This window comes from Muntiacus reevesi, chromosome X (assembly GCF_963930625.1).
Source record: "Muntiacus reevesi chromosome X, mMunRee1.1, whole genome shotgun sequence".
NCBI lineage: Eukaryota > Metazoa > Chordata > Mammalia > Artiodactyla > Cervidae > Muntiacus > Muntiacus reevesi.
The window spans coordinates 36,005,328-36,018,390 of NC_089271.1; the positions used below are offsets into that span (position 1 = coordinate 36,005,328).

At 40.8% G+C, this 13,063-nt stretch overlaps 1 protein-coding gene and 1 pseudogene across 1 annotated transcript in view; both read right to left on the reverse strand.

The window, feature by feature from the left end:
• PRRG1 (proline rich and Gla domain 1) overlaps positions 1-13,063 on the reverse strand; it is a 144,925-nt gene that overhangs the window by 83,060 nt on the left and 48,802 nt on the right. The window contains exon 2 of the mRNA XM_065915830.1: positions 11,378-11,430. Within this exon, the coding sequence (XP_065771902.1) occupies positions 11,378-11,387 (10 nt within the window). The 5' untranslated portion in view covers positions 11,388-11,430. The remainder of the gene's footprint in view (positions 1-11,377; positions 11,431-13,063) is intronic.
• The window catches only part of LOC136153742 (transcription factor E2F6 pseudogene), a 71,096-nt pseudogene that overhangs the window by 9,262 nt on the left and 48,771 nt on the right, over positions 1-13,063 (reverse strand).

The window sequence follows — 13,063 nt, forward strand, 5'->3', positions numbered from 1 at the left end:
ACAGTTGCTACTCAATAAATTTTGATTGAATGGAAAAAAAAACTGTGCTGAAAACTACAGTGTAACTTCTCCAGCATAAGTTCCTCAGAGTAATCTGAGACACTGTCTCCTGGGCTATAGTCCTCGTTGTTGTTCAGTTGCCCAGTCATGTCCATCTCTTTGCAACCCCATGGACTGCAGCACATCAGGCCTCCCCATCCCTCATCATCTCCCAAAGTTTGCCCAAGTTCATGTACATTGCATCAGTGATGCCATGCAACCATCTCATTCTCTGTCATCCCCTTCTCCGTCTGCCCTCTATCTTTCCCAGCATCAGGGACTTTTCCAGTGAGTAGGCTGGTCGCGCCAGGTGACCAAATACTGGCACTTCAGCTTCTTTTGTTTGGCTTCCTTAATCCTTAGTTTGGCTCAAACAAAATTCCTTTCTATTCCTATCATAGATTGGTTTACTGATCATTTTTGTTGACAACCATATATATTTGTCCCTCAGCAGCTGTGGAGGATTGATTCCAGGCCCCCCTATGGATACCAAATTCTGCAGGTGCTCAAGTCCCTTATGTGAAATGGCATGCATGCTCAGTCGCTTCAGTTGTGTCCGATTCTTTGAAACTTCAAGGACTGCAGCCCTCCAGGCTCCTCTGTCCGTGGAATTTTCCAAGCAAGAATACTGGAGTGGGTTACCATGACCTTCTCCAGGGGATCTTCCTGACCCAGATATCAAACCCAGGTTTCCTACATTGCAGGCAGATTTTTTACCATCTGAGCCACCAGGAAGGCCCAGTGCAATGTAAACGATACATAAATAGTTGGAAACACAACGTAAATTCTATGTGAACAGTTGATGGCATGCAGCAAATTCAGGTTTTGCTTTCTTGAACTTTCTGAAATTTTTACTTTTTCCCAGTATTTTTGATCCTTAGTGGATTGAATCCATGGTTGTGGAACCTGAGGATAACTGAAGACACAGAGGGCCGACTCTAACGCTGTCCTTGAGACTCAAATTACTTCTATGAAAATCACAATGGTGCTGTTTGGCTTATCTCTAAAGATTTCCTATCCTTTATTCCAGGGCTTCCCTGCTGGGAAAGAATCCACCTGCAATGCAGGAGACCTGGGTTCAATCCCTGGGTTGGGAAGATCCCCTGGAGAAGCAAAAGGCTACCCACTCCAGTATTCTGGCCTGGAGAATTCCATGGACTGTAGTCACAAAGAGTCGGACACAACTAAGTGACTTTCACTATCACTATCCTTCATTCTAAATCAGTGGTTTTCTATCTTGGGTGATGTTGCGCCCCAAGGAACATCTGGTGATGTCTGGATATATTTTTTGAAAATTAAAAAAAAATTATTTGTCTGTGCTGAGGATCAGTTGCAGCACACAGGCACATCTTTGTGTCATGTGAGATCTTCTGTTGAGGCACATGGGCTTAGTTGCTCCGTGGCATGTGGGGGTCTTTGTTCCCCAGCTAGGGATTGAAATTTGCACTGCAAGGTGGCTTCTCAACCCTGGACCACCTGGGTAGTCCCTGGATACATTTTTGATTCTCACAACTTGGAGGAGTAGGTGCCACTAGTGGGGGAGAAGCCAAGGATGCTGCTGAACATCTTCCAATGCACAGGTCAGCCTCCAAAACAAAGACGTATCTGGTCCCAAATGTTGATAGCTACTCCTACAAATCTGGCCCAAAAGAACTGAGAACAGATACTCAAACGAAAACTTGTACATCAAGGTTCACAGGAGCCCTGTTTCCAATTAGCCAAAGGGTGGCAACAACCCAAATGTCCACCAACTGATGAATGACTCATCAAATTGTAATACAGTCATACACTGGGATATTATTCAGCCATAAAAAAAGAATATGGTACTAATACAACATGGATAAATCTAAAAAAACATTATGCCAAGTGAAAAAAGCCAGACACCAAAGGGCACATATTATATTATTCCATTTATATGAAATATCCATGATAGATAAAAATCCATAGTGCTAGAAATCAGCTAACAGGTTGCCAGAGCCTGGGAGAGTGCAAAATAGAGACTGACTGTTTAATGGGTAGAGAAGGTCTCCCTTGGAGGCGATGGAAATGTTTTGGTATTTGAGTTACACAATATTGTGCATGTACTAAATGCCACTAAAGTGTACAGTTTAAAATGGTCAATTCTGGGCTTCCCTGGTTGCTCAGTGGTAAAGAATCCACATGCCAATTTGGGAGACGTGGGTTCAATCCCTGATTAGGGAAGATCCCACATGCCACAGAGCAACTAAGCCTGTGTGCAACAATAATTACTGAGCCAGCGTTCTAGAGGCCAGGAGTTGCAACTACTGACAGCAAGCATCCTGGAGCCCATACTCCACAAGAGAAGCTCCACAATGAGAAGCCTGCTCACCACAACTAGAGAGTAGCTCCTGTTCACTGCAACTAGAGAAAAGCCCACACAGCAGCAAAGACTTAGGACAGCCAAAACTAGATAACTAAAATAACTAAAACTATTTTTTTTAAAAAAAGAGTCAATTCTTTGTTATGTGAATTGTTTTGCCTATATTATGTATTTTGCCTCAAATTTTTAAAATGTCAACAGTGCTAGGGTTAAGAAGCCATTGTAAATTTATGTACCAAAGTTATTCTCTTCTTCAATAGGTAAAAGGCAGAGAGGATTGTATCAAAGACAAAAAGCATCAAGCACTATAATGAGGTTTTTTTTTTTTTTTTTTTTTTTAAAGGCAGCCTGAACCTCACATAGTAAGCTCATTTTTTTTTTTTTCTAATAGGAAAATCTTGCCAGGAAAAAAATAATGGCTGTTGCCAGCTCCAAGTAGATTTGTTTTACTGTTACAAAATTATGAAGCTAGATAAGAATTTATAATAAATTGGTGACATCATCTGGACCACATAGGCATGAATATGCTACCATAATAGCGAGACTCTCAGATTTAATATAGGCCAGAAAATGAAATAATTGTCTTTGAATGTGTGCCTTCACTTGAACTATAAACCTGGGACCTGTCAAATAAAATTAGGCAGTACATTATTAAACAGTCACTTTACAAGCCTTGTCAGTTTGAATACGCATTCCCTGTTTGAAAATATGGAGCTGTATGGCTTGAATTAAAGCTTAGGATTGACCTCAACTGAGCACTAGTTCAGCAATGACTCAAAGAACTTAGAAATTTACTCTAGTAGCTATGAACCATCTTTCCTTCCATTAAGTCTTGGTAAGTGGAGGGGATATGTTTGGGTTCTTTGAAGTAAAGGAGCCAAGGGAATGATGCTGCTATGGTTTAATCACTTCAGTCCAGTTCAGTCACTCAGTCATGTCTGATTCCTTGTGACCCCATGGACTGCAGCACACCAGGCTTCCCTGTCCATCACCAACTCCTGGAGCTTGCTCAAACTCATGTCCATTGAGTCAGTGATGTCAACCAACCATCTCATCCTCTGTCGTCCCTTTCTATTCCTGCCTTCAATCTTTCCCAGCATCAGGGTCTTTTCAAATGAGTCAGTTCTTTTTGCATCAGGTAGCCAAAGTATTGGCATTGCAGCATCAGTCCTTCCAATGAATATTCAGGGCTGACTTCCTTTAGGATGGACTGGTTTGATCTCCTTGCAATCCAAGGGACTCTCAAGGGTCTTCTCCAATATCACAGTTCAAAAGTATCAATTCTGCGAGAGTCAGTCTCTCCCATCAGGAATCTTCTGTAAGCCTCTCATCTTTATTCATTAGAGGGCAGACAGAATGAAAACCACAGTCACAGAAAACTAATCAATCTGATCACATGGACCACAGCCTTCTATAACTCAGTGAAACTGTGAGCCATTCCATGTAGGGCCACCCAAGACGGATGGGTCATGCTGGAGAGTTCTGACAAAACGTGGTCCACTGGAGAAGGGAATGGCAAACCACTTCCATATTCTTGCCTTGAGAACTCCATGGTTTAATAATAATAAACAGAAGACTGTAACTGGTAGCACTGTCATTGTTTCTCTACAGCACAGCCATATGTTCATGGATCCTAGGACATCAAAGGCATGTTACTATTAAGTATGGAAAATGAAGATGGAAACTGGCTTTGTGGATTAAGAATTTATAGGCCTAGGGTCTCTTTCTAAGCTAGATAAAACCTATCTCCAAAGACTAAATACCAAAAGAGGAGAAACAGAAAATGTGCTGAGGCATCTTTATATTTTTATGTTAGTTCAGTTCAGTCACTCAGTCATGTCCAACTCTTTGCAACCCCATGGACTGCAGCCCGCCAGGCCTCCCTGTCCATCACCAACTCCCAGAGCTTACTCAAACTCATGTCCATCGAGTTGGTGATACCATCTAACCATCTCATTTTCTGTCATCCCCTTCTCCTCTCGCCTTCAATCTTTCCCAGCATCAGGATCTTTTCCAATGAGTCAGTTCTTCACATCAGGTGGCCAAGGTATTGGCAATTCAGCTTCAGCATCAGTCCTTCCAGTGAACACCCAGGACTGATTTCCTTTAGGATGGACTAGTTGGACCTCCTTGTAGTCCAAGGGACTCTCAAGAGTCTTCTCCAACACCACACTTCAAAAACTATCAATTCTTTAGCACTCAGCTTTCTTTATAGTCCAATTCTCACATCCATACACGACTACTGGAAAAACTAGCTTTGATTAGATGGACCTTGGTTGACAAAGTAACATCTCTGCTTTTGAGTATGCTGTCTAGGTTGGTCATAGCTTTTCTTCCAAGGAGGAAGGCGTCTTTTCATTTCATAGCTGCAGTCACCATCTGCAGTGATTTTGGAGCCCAAAAAAATAAGGTCTGTCACTGTTTCCATTGTTTCCCCATCTATTTGCCATGAAGTGTTGGGACCGGATGCCATGATCTTAGTTTCCTGAATACTGAGTTTTAAGCCAACTTTTTCACTCTCTTCTTTCACTTTCACTTCTAGTTCTTCTTTGCTTTCTGCCATAAGGGTGGTGTCATCTGCATATCTGAGGTTACTGGTATTTCTCCCAACAATCTTGATTTCAGCTTGAGTTGGAATCAAGCATTTTATGTTAATTATTCTCTAAAAATATAACCTGTGTGTCTGTTATCATTCAGCAATTCCAGACATTGTTTTCTATACAACAAAGCAAAATAAAGCTGTTTGAAGACTCATGGGTAAATATTATTCTTGCTTTGTAAAAGAGGAGTAGGAACATCTTGTAGTTTGCTATTATTGAGAAGGCAAGATGAATTTCTTTCACATGCTTTGTTATTATGGTAAAGACGTGAAATTAGCCATCATAACTGCCTATTAGAGTAATAAATACCATAAATTGCTGCTATAGTACTTAAGCAGTAAGAGAAGTGTGTTCTGACATAGAAAAAAATCTGATGGAAAGTAGGTATGACTAAAAATCAAATTCTACTCAAACACTGTAACAAAAACAACCCTCAAATTTTTTAGCAAGAAAACTCCCAAGAAATTGCTTTGTGGAGTACTGAAACCTTTGTCATTTTATCATGAATGTTCCAGTTATTCAGCAGCGGGGCTGGGGGGAGGAGAGGATGAAAAGGTAGGATAAAGTTTTAACATCTATCTGAAGATGACTACAGATACTTCTGGTACATAATATCTGGTAAGCCTAAACATGCACCTTTGTAAAATTCTCATATTTTCTTTGTGAAAACATTAATTCTCTACTAAAATCTTACACATAATTTAATGTATACATGCTGTTCTTTTTTTTGTAACAGCATCTTTCCTTGTTGACTACATACTGTTCTGGTGTTCCATAGTGTATTGTATTCTCTGTGTTATGAAAAACCACAGAGATAAAACCTGTCCATCAAGAAGGGTGACTTTCACCACGGAAGTGGTGTCTTGGGCCCCTTTCTTTGGGGACTTCCCACTGTGTGTTGTGTCCAGCAAGCTTCTGAGTTGAATTTCTTGTTACTTTCACTTGGTGACTGCCAATCAGGGCTACTGCCTTTGAGTTACCGCAGCCAAAGACCACTGCTGCTCAGAGAATTTTGATATTTGAGGCACTCCACTATGTGACACAGATGTTTTAGCTGTTACCATAAATGAGAATGAACACTGAGCCATTTCTCTTTTCCTCTCTTCCCACCCCCACACCATACTGTGAGAACATAGTTTTAAGAAAATATATATTTTTTAAATTTTATTTATTTATTTTTTAATTACTTGGAGGCTAATTACTTCACAACATTTCAGTGGGTTTTGTCATACATTGACATGAATCAGCCATGGAGTTACATGTATTCCCCATCCCAATCCCCAGGATATGGAAGCAACCTAGATGCCCATCAGCAGACGAATGGATAAGGAAGCTGTGGTACATATACACTATGGAATATTACTCAGCCGTTAAAAAGAAAATATTTTCTTTCACACCATAAGATAGTTCCTAAGTTTTTAATCGACTTTATACACAGCTGATGACTAGGGTGCTCAGAATACAGTTTATTGGAAGAAAATGAAAACTGCCTATGACATAAGGAGACCTAGGTTTGCCTTCTGACTCTTCATTTATAAACTGTAGACTTTAGATAAGACTTTCTCTCATGACTCTATGTTTTCTAGTACATAAAATGAAGATAATAATCCATATTTATACTACAGGGTTCTCTTACAACTCAAGTAAGATAATGGAGAAATATCTATGAGTTATGAACTCTACAGATACTTGTTAATACCAAAATAATTATATATTCATAAGAATCGTAAAAACTAAACCCTACTTAAATACTAAATCTCTATATGGTAAATGGAATTTCAATGCCACATACAATGGACACTGATGATGATCTACTGAGAAATGATTCACACAAGTCTGTTCTCATCCCCTCCACCATTTGTAAGACTATGAATTTTTCCATATCATATAAGCAAAAGAAGGATTCCTCTAACACATCTATAAATAATTTCTTCATCCAACATCAAAGAATACTAAAAGAAGTTGACCTCAATTTAATTTTTCATCTATATTGTATGGTTTCCCAGCTGTGTTCTTTGTTTCCGTGGCTCCTTAATTAATGAGGCCAATGACATGTCTTTTTGATATTTTCCTCTGCTGTCCCTTTGTATGACACGTTGAGCTATGTTTGTGAGAACCTTTGCCAAAGCCAGTAAAAACTTCATTGTACACAGCCAGAAAAAAAAAAAAAAAAAAAAGCACACAGTAGCATCTTTTTTTTCCCTCACTAACAGAGTCAGCAATTAACAAGTATAATCAGACAAACTAAAGCTTAGAGTGTCAAGGATAGATTCTTTGTGATTCAGGATGTTAAGGATGTTTTCAGAGTGCTCACACAAACAGTCAAAATGCTGCTATTACAAGCTGCCATGTGTTTGTAAAAGTAGTGTTTTTGGAAGTGCTTCTCTTATCTCACCTCCGGGTGGAAACCTCCCCATCTTTGCAGATTACACAAACAAGCCCTATCCTTTAGTAAGAACTCTATTAACTGCCTGACCATTTAAACAGACATTTGCTGAGGCATCTTTTAAAGCAAGCACTTAACTGATAATGATTTGATGACTGTTCTAAAAAGGAAGAAGGGAAACAAGGAGAAATATGTTGCCCTATCTCAGTGCGGCTCTCTTGGCTACAGGGCCATGATGAAAACCAAGAATCACAGCATTCTCCAAATCCACTTGAAGCTTGAGAGAAAGTGAAAATCAAACCATGATTCCAGTTACTCTCAAAGGTTCTGTTGTTGGCTGATGCTGGAGTTAGGACCTGGCATAGATTAGTTCTAGAACATTGACCATTTTAAAACAATGTATTCAGGTTTTAAAAATTTCAAAACTATCAGAGATAGGTATCTTTTGTGAAGGTGGGGACAGAACCAGAATCCCTGAAGGAGTGCTGGAGAAAACACACAAAAGCTGACTCATCACAGTTCAGGAAGATATTTTCCATCTATAATCCTTGGGCTTGCCTACCAGGGCCCAAACTGGCATAGGGTGAGAAAGATGCCCAGAACACAAACATAAGGAAGCACTCTATCTCTAGCACACCCTAGTCCCAGTCTTCCTGCCTACAGAGGCATCTGATCAAATAACTTCATTTTAACTACTGAAAGACGGAACCAATGGAGATCTATGTCTTCAGCAAAGACAGTAATGAGCAGAGATCTCTGCATTCTTCCATTATACATTAGGGTTTTCAACATGCTTTCATATATATTCTCACATTATGCCAGTCACAACCTTCTGAGGCTAACAGTGTGCTATGTTATTAATCCCACCACAGAGACAAACAGTCAAAGGCTTTGGCATAGTCAATAAAGCTGAAGTAGATGTTTTTCTGGAATTCTCTTGCTTTTTTGATGATCCAACAGATGTTGGCAATTTTTTCTCTGGTTCCTCTGCCTTTTCTAAATCCAGCTTGCACATGTGGAAGTTCACGGTTCACATACTGTTGAAGCCTGACTTGGAGCATTTTGAGCATTACTTTGCTAGCATGTGAGATGAGTGCAATGGTGCAGTAGTTTAAACATTGTTTGGCATTGCCCTTCATTGGGACTGGAATGAAAACTGACCTCTTCCAGTCCTGTGGCCACTGCTACGTTTTCCAAAATTGCTGGCACATTGAGTGCAGCATTTTCACAGCATCACCTTTTAGGATTTGAAATAGCTCAAAGCAATTCCATCACCTCCACTAGCTTTGTTTGTAGTGATGCTTCCTAAGGCCCACTTGACTTTACATCCCAGGATGTCTGGCTCTAGGTGAGTGATCACACCACTGTGGTTATCTGAGTCATTAAGATGTTTTTTGTATAGTTCTTCTGTGTATTCCTGCTACCTCTTCTTAATATCTTCAGCTTCTGTTAGGTCCATACCATTTCTGTCCTTTATTGTGCCCATCTTTGCATGAAATGTTCCCTTAGTATCTCTGATTTTCTTGGAGAAATCCCTAGTCTTTCCCATTCTAATGTTTTCTTCTATTTCTTTGCACTGATCACTGATGAATGTGTTTTTATCTCTCCTTTCAATTCTTTGGAACTCTGCATTCAGATGGATATATCTTTCTTTTTCTCCTTTGCTTTTAGCTTCTCTTCTTTTCTCAACTATTTCTAAGGCTATTTTGCCTTTTTGCATTTCTTTTTCTTGGGGATGGTCTTAATTACTGTCTCCTTACGAACAAAGCTAGTGGATGTGATGGAATTCCAGCTGAGCTATTTCAAATCCTGAAAGATGATGCTGTGAAAGTGCTGCACTCAATATGCCAGCAAGTTTGGAAAACTCAGCAGTGGCCACAGGACTGGAAAAGGTCAGTTTTCATTCCAATCCCTAAGAAAGGCAATCCCAAAGAATGCTCAAACTACCGCACAATTGCACTCATCTCACACGCTAGTAAAGTAATGCTCGAAATTCTCCAAGCCAGGCTTCAGCAATACGTGAACCGAGAACTTCCAGATGTTCAACCTGGTTTTAGAAAAGGCAGAGGAACCAGAGATCAAATTGCCAATATCCGCTGGATCATGGAAAAAGCAAGAGAGTTCCAGAAAAACATCTATTTCTGCTTTATTGACTATGCCAAAGCCTTCAACTGTGTGGATCACAATAAACTGTGGAAAATTCTGAAGGAGATGAGAATACCAGACCACCTGACCTGCCTCTTGAGAAACCAGTATGCAGGTCAGGAAGCAACAGTTAGAACTGGACATGGAACAACAGACTGGTTCCAAATAGGAAAAGGAGTATGTCAAGGCTGTATATTGTCACCCTGCTTATTTAACTTATATGCAGAGTACATCATGAGAAACGCTGGTCTGCAAGAAGCACAAGCTGGAATCAAGACTGCAGGGAGAAATATCAATAACCTCAGATATGCAGATGACACCACCCTTATGGCAGAAAGTGAAGAGGAACTAAAAAGCCTCTTGATGAAAGTGAAAGAGGAGAGTGAAAAAGTTGGCTTAAAGCTTAACATTCAGAAAACTAAGATCATGGCATCTGGTCCCATCACCTCATGGGAAATAGATGGGGAGACAGCAGAAACAATGTCAGACTTTATTTTTTTGGGCTCCAAAATCACTGCAGATGGAGACTGCAGCTGTGAAATGAAAAGACGCTTCCTCCTTGGAAGAAAAGCTATGACCAACCTAGACACCATACTAAAAAGCAGAGACATTACTTTGCCAACCAAGGTCTGTCTAGTCAAAGTTATGGTTTTTCCAGTAGTGATGTATGGATGTGAGAGTTGGACTATAAAGAAAGTTGAGCACCGAAAAATTGATGCTTTTGAAGTGTGGTATTGGAGAAGAGTCTTCGGGGTCCCTTGGACTGCAAGGAGATCCAACCAGTCTATCCTAAATGAAATCAGTCCTGAATATTCATCAGAAGGACTGATGCTGAAGTTGAAACACCAATACTTTGGCCACCTGATGTGAAGACCTGACTCATTGGAAAAGATCCTGATGCTGGGAAAGATTGAAGGCAGGAGGAGAAGGGGACAGCAGAGGATGAGATGGTTGGATGGCATCACCAACTCGATGGGCATGAGTTTGAGTAAGCTCTGGGAGTTGGTGATGGACAGGGAAGTCTGGTGTGCTGCAGTTCATGGGGTCACAAAGTTGGATACGACTGAGCAACTGAACTGAACTGAACAGAGATGAACAAATAAGTTTAGAGCAATGACATGATTTGATCAAAACCGTAGAGGTAGAACTTCAATTCAGGACTCTTGACTTTCTGTCAAGTACTCTTCTCATTATACTACCCAACACTAACTCTGCCTTTGAAGTCCTTTATAACATCAGATTTCATGACCTATGTTGATTAGAATTAATCATCAAATCACTGCAGTGGCTGGTTAACAAAGAAATAATCTTAAATTTGTCTGTTGTCAACTGTCCATATGACAGCCTTATGAGAAATGAAAAATGGACAAAAAGAATTCATTTAATGGGTCTTAATTCCAGTCTTTAACACTTTACAGGCAACCAAAGCCATTTAAGTCAACCTCAAAGGTGATGTTTTTCCTACTATCATTAGTTGCATAGTACAATCATATTTTTGTTTATGTTATTATCAGTAAGGCCTTAGAAACCATTAGCAGCATATGGGTAACTTTGCTAAGAGTTGTAAAGAAGCTGAGATTAGGGCAGGTTTATATAATATCAAGTTTGAGCCTTCGCTCCCTGTACTGAGAGATGTTCAGAAAAGAGCGGTGGTTGGGGGGGCAGTGCGGGGCGGGGGGAGACCCTTTCCAGTGAGCAACGTGTCTCTGCACAGCACTGCTTCAGAGAAAACCTTTCTAACACTAACCAGAAGCACAATTTAATTGTCCACAAAGGAAAAAAAACTGAGTTGCAAATCTAATTTCCTGCATATAGTGGATTAATGTAGACAGACTCTAAATTATTTAAAAGTGAAGAGAGACTTACTTCTCCCCATGTTTTCCTGTGGTCTCTGGTAGATCCTTGGATGATGAGTCCCTCTGCAAAACACAGCATACACAGAGTCAGAGTCAAGTTCCATTAAAACTGATGTTATCAACATGAACATTTCAGTGCTTTCCAATCTTGCCCCCTTATATAAATAAAGCCAGTATCTAACCTCAGAAGATGGAAACACAGTATTCTGGAACACATGGGCTCCATATCAGTTGGCTATGACCTTGTTTATCTGGCATTAGTTTCTGCCCTTGCCAAATAAAAGTCATCAAATTGGTCACATGTTTCTCTCATAGGAAAGAAGTGATATCAACAAAAAAAGGTGGACAAAAATGCCAAAAGGCTCAATTTTAATAACAAGGCTAGCAAGTTATTAGCCTGCCTATCCCTGGTTTCTCTTCAGTGTCACTCTGTGACAAATCCAATATCCTTTAGAGTGTAACATTTTCCTGAATGGTGCCAAACAGCAGTACCTCTAATCAAATTATCCCTCCGGCAAAGCAGCCCACAGAGTTACTACCAGTAAACAGCATGAATCAATAATAACTATGAGCTACTGACAATAGAAACTTCAGAGGAGAAAAATACATACTGCAAATGCAGGTATGCATGGAGGAGCAGTGATTCTGTTTCTTTAGGAAAATACACACACAGAAGCTAATGTATACCACAATGGCTTCATTTTCTTACAGGGTTTAATCACAAAACTACCACACATTTACTGTTCACATGTCACATTCCCAATATGGAGCTAAGCACCAGAGAGGCACAATTCTAATTTATCACCATGTTAAGGAATATATAACATGCTTAAGTCAAACATATAGAGGAGAGTAATGTCATCAACCTGGCCACAGATGATCATTCCCAATTTCAGTTCCCCTCACAAGAAGACCCACTAGCAACTATGCACAGAAAATGTGCATATGCCCATTGTGAAGATGCTAGGCTCAAGCACCCTGCTGGACAACAGAGAGTGAGCAGGACCACATGAGAAGGGTGAGCGGACTGGATCCACCCTGACCACATCACCCTCCTCCCTGGAGGGAGGAGAGGAATATGGATTCCATACTGGGAAAAAGAGAGCTAAAGGTGGGCATCTGGCTCCCCTACCATATAGGACACTTCCCTGGAGGCCCACTCAGGTCTTGCCTTATGGAGATCACTGGAGCAATCTGCTGCTTGACTACTGGGAATTGGAAAGAGATGGAGAAGGGGGCGGGGCTCAAAGAAAACAGTGCTCAGGCCTTGGCAAATGGCATTTCTGCTCACATCCATGCCTTAGCAAAGATCCTGGCCAGCAGATCTGGCCATTTGCAGAGCTAAGCAGGTGGCCCCTTCTGAGTAGAGAGCTCAGGTGGTAGTTCTACTTGATCTGGATCTACAATCAGTGGAGCCTCTTCTACCATCCAGCCCATGAAGGCAAGCAAATGCCTAGCCCTGCTGAAGTGCTAAGCATAGGCTCCAGTTTCTCCTTCCAGGAAGCCTGGCTGGGGAACCAGAGCAGCCATGAACTCATCTTACAGCCCCGACTGGTCAGACAGTCAAGCTAGTAGTGCTACCCAATTGCTGAACATAACCACTGACCCCACAAAACCAGGGAGCTGGAACAGTGACCCTGGGCAACAGAACCCAGCTGATGGGACTGCTAGAGAGACAGAGCGGAGCCTACACTCC